Genomic DNA, 14,066 nt, shown 5'->3' on the forward strand with positions numbered 1-14,066 from the left:
AAAAACCATTCTGAAGGGTCAGCGTGCCGTGCAGGGGCAGAGAAGCCCGTCAGGCACCACACACACCTTCATCTTTTCAAGGACACAGAAGGCCTAACCTGCAGCCAACAGCCTTGACAAGCTTCAGCTTAAGCACAGCCAGGCCCACTATACCCTGCAATACGGCCCTTGTTCTCCTCCACTCCCTGGCCTTCCTTTGGTGAACTCCTAGCACTCCTCCAGGGTCCTGTCCCTGTCTCCTCTGCTCTTCATACACTTCTTACCTAGGTGCTCTCAGCCACTGAAGAAAACCATCAAATTTTTGTCTCCAGCCCAACACCTCCAAACATTTAATAATACTTACCCAACACCTCCAAATAGTTATGCAAATACATACTTAACATCTTTACACAGATGCCTCAGGCATCTCAAATCTAACATGAAGAAAATAGAAGTCATGCTGCCCACAGCTAGCCCTTTCCCTAAAGCAACATGCTTTCTTTGAACCTTCCCTCCATCACAATGCATCGTGTGACCATGCACCACCCTGGAACTCCAAACCACCAACCTGGATTCCTCAGTCCTCCTCTCCACACAGTCTACCAAATCCTGTCCACTTTTCCTTGACAGCATGTTGTATGTCCTTCCTCCTCTACATTGCCCCACCCCCTGTTTTTTTTAATACTTTTTAGTTGACAATGGACCTTTATTTTATTTATGTATATGTGGTGCTGAGAATTGAACCCAGCGCCTCACACATGCTAGGCAAGCACTCTGCCCCTGAGCCCCAGCCCCAGCCCTTCCTCTACATTCCTTTGTGCAGACCTTTTCCAATACTTTTTAGAAGCGTTGCAGTACCCGACATCGGTGCTTCTACTCTATCCCATCAGACCGGCTCCCTTCTCTGGAAAGACACCAGATGTCTCTTAATTAAGTAAATCACACTTGAAATCAACACCTCTGTCCTGCTAACTCTACTAAAATGGCACTGAAGAATTTGAGAGGTCACATTTAGCCACAAAATAAGGAAACAACATAACCAAATATTTCAACAGGTTTTGGGAAGACAGAGTGTGAACAGAGCAGAGAAACTTAGACCTAACGTGCCTAAAGAGGAAAAACAGTGAGCATAAGAAGCCCAGGAACAAATGGAGACTCCACCAGGCATTAGAGAGGATGAGACAGTTCAAACAGGCAGCTGCTTAGGAGCCTGGTATAGATGAGGGGATCAGCTCCTCCATGCCTATCCCTACACTCCTCAAGTGGTTCTTTCTTCTACCCGCCAAGCAGCCCCCCACCCACCCAGGGCTGGGTTCAGGGACACAAGCACAACAAAGGGCAGGGGGAAGCAGAGGCTGAAAACAGGAATTTAGTTCTATTTTCCTATTTGTACTTTGTAATAAATTTTATATACTATAAGATCATCCACTGGCCTCCTAGTCCAGCTACCAAATGCAATGGACAATAAAAGATTTCCAATTAAGAAGAAAGTGTAAAGGTGGTGGGTGGGGGGATCCCCAACACAACAAACAACAAACAAAAAACATACACAGTGAAACCTGAACTAAACTTACATTGCAACAATACATCTATCTTCACATTTAGTTAACTAATTAATTCTCTATTTTTCCACAGATGGATTAGCCTGTTTGGTCACAAACAACTGCCCAAAAGAACACTATTACTCAAAACTCCACCAGAAGTCAGAGCATGCAATACCGGGTATATATACTCTTTCTAAAATCCACACATTCCTGAATTCCAAAGCATATTTGACCCCAAGATTCTCAGTTAAGGGGCTATGAGTACGTAATCACTGTGACATCAGGAATTCAAAAGATACAGATTGAAGTTAATAAAGAAATAGCTGCAAAAATATGTTACTAAGAAATATGACAAAATAAAGAAGTAAGTTTGTACAACTTCAGAAGAGGGCAAGTAAACTGTGTACATATACTTATATACATATAATTATATTTTTAAGTTACGAGAATGTAGATTCTTTTAATTAATTTTTATTTTTAGGAAAATAAACAAGGAAAGCAGGTCTCATCACCACCCTGCTTAAAAGGCTTTCCTGGCTTTGCTATGCAGCAGAGCGTTCCCAGACCCCTTCCTGGCTTTATGGAACCTGGCACCTCCTGCCTCTCCATCATCATCACTTCCTCTCTGATCCTACTTTCAGTCCCTTTCTGAAACCCCAAGTTCTTGACTGCCAAAGGACTTCTGAACTTGCTGTTCCTCTTCTGGATCCTCTTCCTATAGCACTTTGCACAACTGGTTCCTTCTTATCCATCAGGTGTCAATTTAAATGTCACTGCCCAAAAAGAGCTACTCTGAATTTGAAAACAAACTAAATAACAAAATTAAAATCAGCCCTCACCAAAGAGGGAACTAAAGCAAACTGTAACATTTGCTGCCCACCATTCTGAGTATCACACCACATATCCTTAGTTTGGAAAAAGATCAGAATTCAGTTTCTAATGAACGCACACTGCCTTTGCACCATCAAAAGTCAAAAAAAATTGAGAGCTGCCCCATTGTGAGTCAGGTAATGAGTATTGTATAAAGAACTCTTGTAAACCAACAAGTTAAAAACCTAGCCAAAAACTATGAAAACATATACACAATGGCCAATAAACACAAAAGATATTTCATCTTGCAAAACAATGAATTACAATTTAAAACAATCCTTTTTTATCTTATCAGACTGGCAAAGATTTAAGAAAATAATCATAGTTTAGGGGTATAGCTCAGTGGTAGAGCACTTGCCTAGCATGTAGGAGGCCTGGGGTTTGATTGCCTACACTATAAAATATAATTTAAAAAATCATAGTAAACATGCTCAGTATTTGTTTAGTCACTTGCTCATTCTGTGTTCCTTTACTTATCAGAACCACACCAGCAGAGTACTGATGAAGAACTCCTATCACACTGTTAGAGGAAAGGAGCTAGTATTGTCTGCTATAAAGCAACCTGAAAATAAGGAGTAAAACCTTTAAAATATGTAGTCTCTTACCCACTAATCCTTTCTTAGACTGTAACTAAGGAAGTAGAATCAGTGAATGAGAACTGGGTAATTCATAGAATTATTTATGATATAGAATACTAAGAACAATTTAATATTTCACTGATAGAAGACTGATTAAATAGTGTTCAAAATTTTTAAATTTGGCCATTAAAATTAAAGATGTATATGTTAAAAATATGACTGACAATGATGCTTTTCATAAAGCAAAACTGATTACAAAAGCATTTTGAAGTCTCTCATTTAAAAAAAACGTACACTCATGAATATTTTCATGTATACCTTTTTAAAATCTGAAAGCACTATAAGCCAGCAAGTTACTAATGATTCTCCCTGTGCCACTATTAGCTTTTTTCAACATACTTTTTGCAATTATCAAAATTTTACTTACCAATCACTAATTTCAACATCAGGACAAAGAAAGCAATTTCCAATTTAAATTACCATTTTAAATGACAGTTCCAGCTTTTTGCAGGGCGGGGGTGCTGGTAATTGAACCCAGGGGCACTTAACCACTGAGCCATACATCCACAACCCTTTTTTCATATTTTATTTAGAGACAGGGTCTCACTGAGTTGCTTAGGGCCTCACCAAGTTGCTGAGGCTATCTTTGCACTCACAATCCTTCTGCCTCGGCCTCCCAAGCCACTGCAATTACAGGTATGCATCACCATGCCTGGCTCAAGCTTCTTGATCTTCGGGTATCACTCACATACCCCTAGTCGAAGTTTGACGTGCTCTTCAGTGCCAGAATCAGATGTCATTGATATCCCGGAAGCATATTGTCACAACTGCTCAGTGTTTTCCATTAACCTTTTTAAAAGTTCTGTAAGCCAGGCATGGTGACCATACCTGTAATCCCAGTTACTCAAAAAGCTGAGGAGGATCTTGAGCTCAAGGCCAGCCTCAGTAACTTAGTAAAACCTTGTCTCAAAATATAAAAAGGTGGGCTGGGGATATAGCTCAGTTGGTAGAGTGCTTTCCTTGCATGCACAAGGCTCTGGGTTCAATCCCCTGCACCACAATAATTTATATATATATATATATATATATATATAAAAAAATAAATAGGGTGGGACCAGGGCTGGGGCTCAGTGGTAGAGCGGTCGCCTAGAGAGTACTTGGTTCCAGCCTCAACACCACATAAAGATAGATAGATAGATAGAGGGGCTGGGGATGTGGCTCAAGCGGTAGCGAGCTCTCCTGGCACGCATGCGGCCCGGGTTCGATCCTCAGCACCACATACAAACAAAGAACTAAAAAAAAATAAATATTAAAAATTTTTTTTAAAAAGATAGATAGATAGATAGATAGATAGATAGATAGATAGATAGATAGATAGATAGATAGGGCTGGGAATCTAGTTCAGTGATAAAGCACCTCTAGGTTAAATCATCAGTACAAAAATTTTAAAAAATTAAAAAAATAAAAGTTTCTGACAATGTTTCCAACATTATTGTTCAATTCCTTATATACAAATCTGTCTCCCTGACAAAAGAATGAGAAAGCCCTGAGGTCTCCTGCTTATTCTTAAATGCACAGATACCTTTTAAAATAAAAATAGTCACTACAAAATTTGCTTGTTTCAAAAACAGATTTGTGAATGGCGTATTTTCATACAGTCAGGTATGTAAAAAGGAATAGGAGAGGATGATGTTGGAAGACTCATGGTTTACCAATGCAAATGTATTCTGTACAACCAACATAAAGACAGCTTGCTTCTCAGCATACTCACTGGTTAACTAAGTTGAGAAGAAAAGTGGGTGTAAAAATGAGACCTCTTGGCTGGGCTTGAAGGCACACGCCTGTAATCCTGGCAAGTCGGGAGGCCAAGGCAGAATGATCACAAGTTCCCTGTCAGCCTCAGCAATTTGGCAAGGCCTTAAGCAACTTAGCAAAACCCTGTCACAAAATAAAAAGTGCTGGAGATGTGACTCAGTGGTTAACTGCCCCTAGGTTCAATCACTAATGACAGAGAGAGAGCAAGAGACTGACTACAAGTAGCATCTAAAAAACCATATAGTAGGGTTTTTCTTTTGTTGATGGACCTTTATTTTATTTATATGTGGTGCTAAGAATCAAACCCAGTGCCTCACACATACTAGGCAAGTGCTCTGCCACTGAGCCACAACCCCAGCCCTACATAGTAGTTTTATTGGATCGTTTCTATAGTTGTCTAAAATATAAATCTTTTTTAAAAAGTAGGTTGTTAGAAATAACAATACAATCATAAAGTACATATTCTAAATTTAATGCTGCTATCCACACATATAGTAATGTAACAAAAGTAGTAAGAAAGACACAAGCATTCCTGTGCTTGGCTTCATGCGTGTGCACCACACGCACTCTCCTATTTCCATATTAATGCAACTTACCTGATTTACAAGTTCAGGGATGCCCAAAGCTCTGTCAATTTCCTCCAGGCCTGTGGCATCTGTATTACTCAGGAGTGTGTGTAGCTGGTCCAACAATGCTCTCTCATCACTCTGGCCTTCTGGGTTAGAAGGTGGCCCAAGGAGATCATCCAGGGAATTCCTGAGAAGAGGTCTAGAAAAAGACTTGCAATCAATTTTAATGTTGTTGGGCGGGAGGTGTAGCACAGTAGTAGAGCACTTGTTCAGTATGTTTTCAGTCCTGGGTTTGATCCCCAGAACACAAACCATATTAAAGGTGTTATTTCTATTTTTAAAAATAATGACAGTGGGGCCAGGTATGGTGGCGCACACCTGTAATCCCAGAGGCTTGGAAGGCTGAGGCAGCCTCAGCAAAAAGCAAGGCACTAAGCAACTCAGTGAGACCCTGTCTCCAAATAAAATACAAAATAGGGCTGGTGATGTGGCTCAGTGGTCGAGAGTCTCTGAGTTCAATCCCCAGTACCAATAATAATAATAATAATAATACTAAGAACAACAACAACAACAGTAGGGCTGGGGATATAACTCAGTAGGTAGAGTGCTTGCCTCGCATGTACAAGGCCCTGGGTTCAATCCCCAGCACCACAAAAAATAAAATAAAAATAATTATACTAACCATGCATAATATTTCAATATATTTTTAACATATAATAACTCCCATATACTACAAGTACAAATAAACCAAGCAATAGAGAACAGCAAATGGCCTCAATTTATATTTAAGGCCCACCACATATATCTTTTGTGTATGTGTGTGTGTGTGTGTGTGTGTGTGCGCGCGCATGCGCTCACGTGTGTGGTACTGGGGACTGAACCCAGGGCCTTGTGCGTACAAGGCAACTGAGCTATATCCCTAGCCCCCACCACATGTATCTTATACCCACAATCCCACCACCCAAGTGAAACTGCAAAACCCTAGGTATTTGGGAGATAGGAGAAATGGGGTGAGAGGGGTTGGAGAGAATGGAGAGGGAGCAGTTTTCAAGACAAGAGTGGAGGTGGTAGTCATCAGTAATGATACTTGAAAATTAGGGGAATCAAAACAAAAAAAACGAAAAGAAAACTGAGGAAATCAATAAACAACAAAGGAAAAGATCAAAATATTGATCTATATAACTATGGTGTAGAGAACTGCTAAGATAACTTCGTTATACTTGCCCACAAGGCTTGGTCAGAAGTATGACACAAGCCCACACCCCCACAGTGAGGTGTGTGACTATTATCCAGCACGTGGAGGGCATGAAGTCAGGCATTAAGTAAGCCACATCTTTCTTTTACAAAACTATAGAAGAGCACAGTAGTTCACTTTACCATTATCCCTGAAATGTTTTAGAAAAATCATTAGCCATTGCTTAAAAATCAATTTTCAGAAAAACTTGAGGCTTACTCTCTGAACACTATGTAAAAACATATTTATCTTGTCAAACTGTGGCTAATTTATCCTCCTCCTCATGAGATTATCATTATGAAAGACAATCATCTCATAGAGAGGCTCTCAGAAGTCTGACTGCTGAGAAGTCCTGACAGCAGGACAGGGCACTTCTGGCTCCTCCCCTTCCCTCGAAGGCCTCTGCTTGCTACTTCAAATGGATGGCAACCAACCACCTTACTTAAGAGAATTTTTCACCTTCTCTCTCAGAATTGTTCCAATGTTGACTCTTTTCTAGATAATCCAATGTGGATCTTCTTCAGAGTTACAAAACAAAGGCTCACCTATTTTGAGGCACATGGGGCCCTTGTTCCATGGACAGCATGCCATCTGGCCAGGAACCTGGTTGATTAGCTGGTGTTGCTTGGCCATAGGGATTGACCCCCATTCCCATGGGAATCTCACCAGGCCCTGGGGGAACAAAACGAAAGTACAAATTTTCCAATAAGCCAGTAGTAAAATCACGCTAAAACACCTTTTTTATTTTTAAATGAAGGAGACACTTACTTATTTGAAGCATATGCTGTTGCTGTTGCTGCTGCTGCTGCTGCAACATTGGCCTTGCACCTGGTATACTATTAGACCGAAGAGGCAAAGTGGGCACAGAGCCCCCCATTGCAGGTCTGGGTAAAGAAGCACTGTAATCTCCTGGTCTTCCCATGGAGTTAGAACTCATAGGTTCCACTCTACTGGCCTTTGAGTTTGGTAAGCCCCACTCTGGAGAAGGAGTCTGGTTCAGTGTCACATTTCTGTTTGGTCCACCTGAAACAGGTAGAAAATTATTAGGATTTTTCCACAGCATAACACAATCCTCCTTATATCATACTGCTATAGCTATTTAGATACAACACTGGCTTTGACATCATAAGAACAGGACAAGGTAACTATGAAGACATTACATGCTAGAAAAATGTCAGACCAAAAGATTCTTCAAGAGTTTAAATAAACAAGACATAAAATATACAAAGGATACTCATGAAAGTAACACGTTAATATTATAAAACTTGTTAATCAATCCCAATTATCTACATGACTTTAAGTATTTTAAATTTGCTTTTCCCAAAAGAAATTTTTAGTCCTAAATACTAATTATGAATAACCTACCCATATTTGAGCCATAATTTTCCTGACTATCCATCATCCTTGGATTCCCACCCAGCACAGGCTGCTTTGCTAGCATGGGGAAAGCACTGATATTCTTTATTGGAGGACTTGAGCCAACAGAAACAGGGCTATCTAGAGATGCTGCACGGTTATACGGAGGACGAGCAGACTGCACAGACTGTGGGCTTCTCAAACCTACTGGGAACACATAAGCACAACACGTAAATATCCCTTGCTAATTTAATACATAAATAATCAAGTATAACATATAAACATACCCATCCCCACAAACACAAATGTCTTTCTCACAAAAGCAAACACTATCTTCCTTTAGAAGATAAACACTATATTTAAAAAAAAAAAAAAAAAAAGCCTGTATTCCAAATAAAGTAGAAACCACAACTTCAATGTTGGCCCAAGAGCTGGGCACTCTTTATATATAGCCTGATATGGTCATTCATATTCTGCTTTACTCTATATTGAAGAATTTGCGAGTCTGAGGTTAGCTGAGAGATAGAATGCATGCTCAGCAGGCATGAGGCCCTGGGAACAACCATTTGACCCAGCTACCCTACTCTTTGGTTTATACCCCTAAAGGACTTAAAATCAACATACTACAATAAAAGACTTAAAATCAGCATACTACAGTGGCGCAACCACATCAATGTTTATAGCAGCTCAATTCACAACAGCTAAACTATGGAACTACTGTAGATGCCCTTCAACAGAGGAATGAATAAAGAAAATGTGGTACACATACACAATGGAATATTACTCAACCTTAAAGAACAATGAAATTATGACATATGCAGGTAAATGGATGAAACTAGAGGATATCATGCTAAGTGAAATAAGACAATCCTAAAAAAAAAAAAAAGCCAAATATTTTCTCTGATAAGCAGATACTGATCCATGGGGGTGGGGGGGGTGAAGAAACTGTTGGTTTCTGTACAGGGGAATGGGGGGAAGGGTGGGGCTATGGGAGTGAGAAGGACAGTAGAATGAGACAGATATTATTACACTACTGGAGTGACTCGGAGCACCATGTACAGCCAAAAGAATGAGAAGTTGTGTTCCATTTATGTATATATCAAAATGCATTCTATTGTCATGTATAACTAATTAGAACCAATAAAAAGAAAAAAGAAAAATCACAATAAGTAAATAAATAAATTGATGAATGAGTAAAACATACAGCAATAAGAAAGCACATAGGTAAGAATCCGAAAACGTCAAAAAAGAAAACTCTCCTGGTTAAATGACAAGATTTCTTAAATACCAAAGGACAGGTTTTAATCTACAATTTGGGTTGTTTTTCAATCCAATTCTCTGAGGCTTAAGGAAAACATATGCCATGGTACCAGCTACTCAAATGAATATCAAAGATGAACATTTTCTTATAAGTACCATGATTATTGGCATAATAATTACAAATTTTCTCAAAAAGAAAAACATGCAAAAAGCTTTTTAGAACTCATATATTATGAATCTGCATAAGAAACTGATACGTAGAGCATGTGTTCTGAAGTTATAAATGTTATTTACATCCTGGTCTTGGTGTGAGCATCCATACATATGCATCCATACATATATCCATACATAGTTCTTCCTTACCCAGAGAATTTGTTCCTTGGAACATTGGTTGCTTGGTCCCTAGATGACTGCCATTTGTGGATATGGGATTATTATAAAAGTCAGAACTAGTCAGATCACCCAGAATAGCATCTAGATTATCTAAGTCTCCAGATCCCTGAAAATAAAAATTTAAGAATTAACCTGTATGCAACACAAGATGTACAGCTACAAATATATTCATCAGAAGAAAACACATGAGATAGGAGCAAATGAAATACAATAATTACCTGAAATTATTAGGCCCAGTTTAAAGGTTGTTTTCTTATGACTCTCCCACCCCTAATCTTCTTCCTTAAAATTATGAACAATTTGAACCACTGAGAAAAATTACTGATTTGGGATGTTCAATAGAGCATTGTTTTTCCCCTTAGGCTACGCATTTAATTTTCACACTGGAAGATATTTTCCAGCAGTCACTAGGAGAGAACTGATCCCCTTGGCTGACAGAGGTCTGCTCTACACATACCTTCTATAAACAAATATGATTAACAGTAAACACATAAACACATGCTTATGTTCAACAAGATAATTTTGGGCATGATCTTTAAAAAGGCTTTGGTCAATAAATCTGGTGAACAATGTTAAACAAAGTAAAATCCATACTCTAACCAGAAGACTTTGGCAAGTCTTGCCTTTGCTCAGGTTCATATTACACCTCCTAGAGCAAGGTTCCTCCAGTGAGGCTGGAAAATGTTGACCCAGAATATGATCATGTACATGAAACTTCAAAACTCTGATAAAAATCAAAACTCTTTGTTTTTTTCTGATTACATCTACCATACCATTGGGGGCCCAATCTGCTCATCTCAACACCTCAATGAAAAAAAAAAAAAAATTTTAATGGACAAATTTTCAAATTGTCCATTAAAAAATCAGTCATGATTGTGGGGTTGTGGCTCAGCAATAAAGTGCTTCCCTCAAACGTGCAAGACCCTGGGTTCAATCCTCAGAACCACATAAAAATATATGACTAAAATAAAGGCACTGTGTCCAACTACAGCTAAATATTAAATATTAAATAAATATTTTAAAAAGAATCAGTCACATTTCAGAAGAAACATATATTTCTCTGTTGCATCATAATATTTTACTGATGTCCAAAGAATTATAAAGAAATGAAAGCTCACTATTAACTTTCCTTAAATAAATCTTAAATTAGAAAATAAGGATTTGTATACAATACATTATATTTCTAACAGAGATGATAAGACAGATGACTGAGCTGGAATATAGGGAAAAAATAAAATTACCTCTTCACTTGTTTCTGTCTTAATTTTCGAGTCTTTTTCTTGACCTGAGCTAGGAATGGTGGAGCTGCTGCACTGACTCATTTTATTGTCCATTCCTTCTACCTGGGGCTGAGGTTCTTTAGAGAGCGCATCACTAGGATCATCCCTGTCCAGCAGGTATCTAAGAAGTGCATTGTTCTCCTTCTTCTTAGGACTTAGCTGCTCCTGCTTGACATTTCCTTCACCACAAGTAGTAGTACTGCTGGTATCTTTCCCAGTGGCTTCTGCAGTAATCTTGGCTACCTCAGCTGGTGAATTCCCATTCTGCAGCAACTTGTGCAAAATACGGTGTTTCTCTTGCAACAGTGACCCATGCATATTGGATGTGGAGGACACTCCTCCTGATGTTGAGGAGGAGACTCCAGAGGGGCTGGTGACACTAACAGAAGAGTCTTTACAACTTGAATCCAAAGGGGAGTTGGTCAAGGAAGAATGACCTCGGTCATCAGAAGAGCAGGTCAGTAACTGCAGTAACTTTTTATGACCTTTGCTTTCCAAAGGACCCCGTTGATTCTCTGACCCTTCACCACTGCTCTCCTTACTTTCTTTGTCATTGAGGTGATCTCTGCTATTTGACTGACACATTGAGCTCTCTACCGGATTTTGATCACAGTACAAACCCAGGGGACTCTTGGAATCTTGACTGGTCACTTTACTTGGTTGCGTTATATTCATATTGGGCGAGTTATCCAACTTGGGGCCTGGTGAAGACAGAGTAGATAAAAGGGAGGTGCCCACACCCTCACTGATGGCTTGCAGGGCACTGAGAGAGCTGCTAGAAAAGTTGTGGCTCCCAGTGCTGCCAGAAGACCCCATGGGAGAGTGCACACCTGGATTTGTTGGAGAAAAAACAAGAGGTGCTATCAGACTAAAACAAAAGGCTACGTCAAGGTTTCTATTATAAAACTAATTCGCTGTATAAGAATTGAAGTGGTATAGAGAGAAAAAAGAAAATGCTGAGATGGATACCTGCAACAGGAGAAAACTGGTGTGACGCCATCTTCGGGCTCCCACGATTTCGAGGAGAAATCATGATGCTCTGCTGGTTGGAGCCAAGACCTGGACTGCCATGTGGGGGGCTACCCATACTGAGCCCATAGTTATTATTCTGGTAGGAAGATGGTGACTGCACGCCTGGCCCAGGGGTCAATGAGGCTATGTTACCGGAAGCCCCATACCTCGTTCCACTTATCTGCCCTGTGGCGTTGGGATCTGTCAAGCCGTAGGCCCTGCTGCTCAGCATCTGTAATCCTTGGTTTGGTGACATATTCATGCCTCCTACTGAACTGCTGCATCCAGCTACAGGAGGTCTAATGCCTTGTCCCACAGGATTTGGGTTTGGTCTATACCCATTCTGTTCTCTGCAAAGAAACAGAATATCAAACTTTTACTAAAAAGTACAGGCATGCATTGAAGCCCTGAGTAAGATTTAGGGAAAGTAAAGTGTCCAGGAACATAACTTCTTTTAGGCACCACTCTATAGCTGGTGACAAATCCAATTTAGACACTGGTCACAAATTAACCTAGTAATATATTTTTTAATAAGCCAAAGAGTCTAAATAAATCATAGCACCATACCACTGTGAGGAAGCAACAGCTATGTTAATTGCAACCTCAGAGGCTTTACTAGAATTGCTACATATCCAGAGTTTACCTGGAAATACTTGCAAACTGCTCAAGATAATACTAAATGAACAACACAGGAAGGTTAACAACATCAGTAGATGTTGTTAAAGTGTACCTTCTAATTTGAAATTCATTTCTTAAAAGCAATGTAATATATTATCTTAGAAATGAAAGGTAATCAGCAGAGCACGGTGGCACACGACTATAATCCCAGCGGCTCAGGAGACTGTGACAGGAGAATTGCAAGTTCAAACCCAGCCTCAGCAATTGCACAATGCTAAGCAACTCAGTGAGCCCCTGTTTCTAAACAAACTACAAAATAGGGCTGGGGATGTGGCTCAGTGCTCAAGTGCCCCTGGTACCCAAAAAAAGAGAGAAAAAAAAAAAGAAAGGTAATCAGAGGTAATTGGGTTTTATGTGCTTTTATGCACCAGCCCTCCCACTCTACTTCTGACTAGGAAGTATTTAATTAGTAAACAATACTCATTTTTAGAATGGGATACTACACATATGTAATTTAATGTGTCACAGTATACCTAAAAAGAATAAAAATAACAAATGTTTTAAATACTCATTTTTACATAAAATATAACTCTAAAGGAAATAGAATCTACGAATCTAACTCACCTCACCAAATTCAATAGCCTGCCTGGTTTTTCTCTCATTAAATTTCCATTCTTCTTACAGTAATAATAAAGCATCCTGAAAACATGGTTGCATTTAACATGCAAATACTCGGTAATTCATCATTACCTCTGAAGAAAGTGGGTTGAGACAAAGCCATGACGGTCATTTGTCACAGGATTCCGAAAGAGCTTGCTTTTTGTTTGTGCAGTCACTATAGTTCCATCAGCCAACGAGAATCGATACACTGGGGTTTCCGCGTGGCCATGAATATAAGCTGTAGGAAAAATATACTATTACTACTAACTACAGTTGGCAAAACAAGTACACATAAGGAGAAGAGAGGAAGGAATTGTATATCTCAATGCAAAGGGTTTTAAACCAGTGAAAGAGGTTTTTTCCAGGTTAACCTCTATGTATGTAACAACTCTAGTAAAATTATCAACAAAATCTAAGTATGTTCAAGGATCACTTCTCTCCCCCACACCCACAAGATGACCGCCATGGTACATGTGTAGTGCTTTACATATACCCAACATAATGATGAGACCAAGAATCAGCCCCAAATGTCTTTACCTTCTTGATAGTGACGTTTCTGGGACCATGACTGGCCATCATTAAGACTGAAAAATCGCTGGATACACCTTCGGATTATATCTTCAAAACCAGGCCTCATGGAGGATCTCAGTGAATTTGTGTCTATATTGACCACCTTCCCTATTGTACAAAAAATAAAGTTTTAAATCCCACCCACAAGTATTTACCACTGCCTAGCCATCGATTAGCTCTAAAGAATGAAATACAAGATCTTTACTTTCTCTGGTCCAAGTTTCTGTTATGCATCTTTTCTCCTTAAGAGCACGGTCCTACAGGATACTCTCACATCGATCTACACATTCTGCTGTGGGGTATGATAATGTATTTGTCTTGATCCTGTT

General features: G+C 39.5%; 1 protein-coding gene across 8 annotated transcripts in view; it reads right to left on the reverse strand.

Annotated features, from left to right (window-relative positions):
- The window catches only part of Ncoa3 (nuclear receptor coactivator 3), a 124,561-nt gene that overhangs the window by 10,031 nt on the left and 100,464 nt on the right, over nucleotides 1-14,066 (reverse strand). For 5 of the 8 annotated variants that reach the window (XR_013439859.1, XM_078051977.1, XM_078051979.1 and 2 more), the window contains 9 exons: nucleotides 13,705-13,845; nucleotides 13,258-13,405; nucleotides 11,848-12,239; nucleotides 10,840-11,708; nucleotides 9,569-9,704; nucleotides 7,955-8,152; nucleotides 7,358-7,612; nucleotides 7,135-7,261; nucleotides 5,383-5,554 (listed from right to left, as the gene is read on the reverse strand). Coding sequence is in view for 7 of the 8 variants with exons in the window: in XM_078051977.1 (XP_077908103.1) it covers nucleotides 5,383-5,554; nucleotides 7,135-7,261; nucleotides 7,358-7,612; nucleotides 7,955-8,152; nucleotides 9,569-9,704; nucleotides 10,840-11,708; nucleotides 11,848-12,239; nucleotides 13,258-13,405; nucleotides 13,705-13,845 (2,438 nt within the window). In the remaining variant the exon portion in view is untranslated. The remainder of the gene's footprint in view (nucleotides 1-5,382; nucleotides 5,555-7,134; nucleotides 7,262-7,357; nucleotides 7,613-7,954; nucleotides 8,153-9,568; nucleotides 9,705-10,839; nucleotides 11,709-11,847; nucleotides 12,240-13,257; nucleotides 13,406-13,704; nucleotides 13,846-14,066) is intronic. The other 3 variants (XM_078051981.1, XM_078051978.1, XM_078051982.1) reach the window with 2 other exon arrangements.

This window comes from Ictidomys tridecemlineatus, chromosome 5, assembly GCF_052094955.1.
Source record: "Ictidomys tridecemlineatus isolate mIctTri1 chromosome 5, mIctTri1.hap1, whole genome shotgun sequence".
In the NCBI taxonomy this organism is placed as follows: Eukaryota; Metazoa; Chordata; class Mammalia; order Rodentia; family Sciuridae; genus Ictidomys; species Ictidomys tridecemlineatus.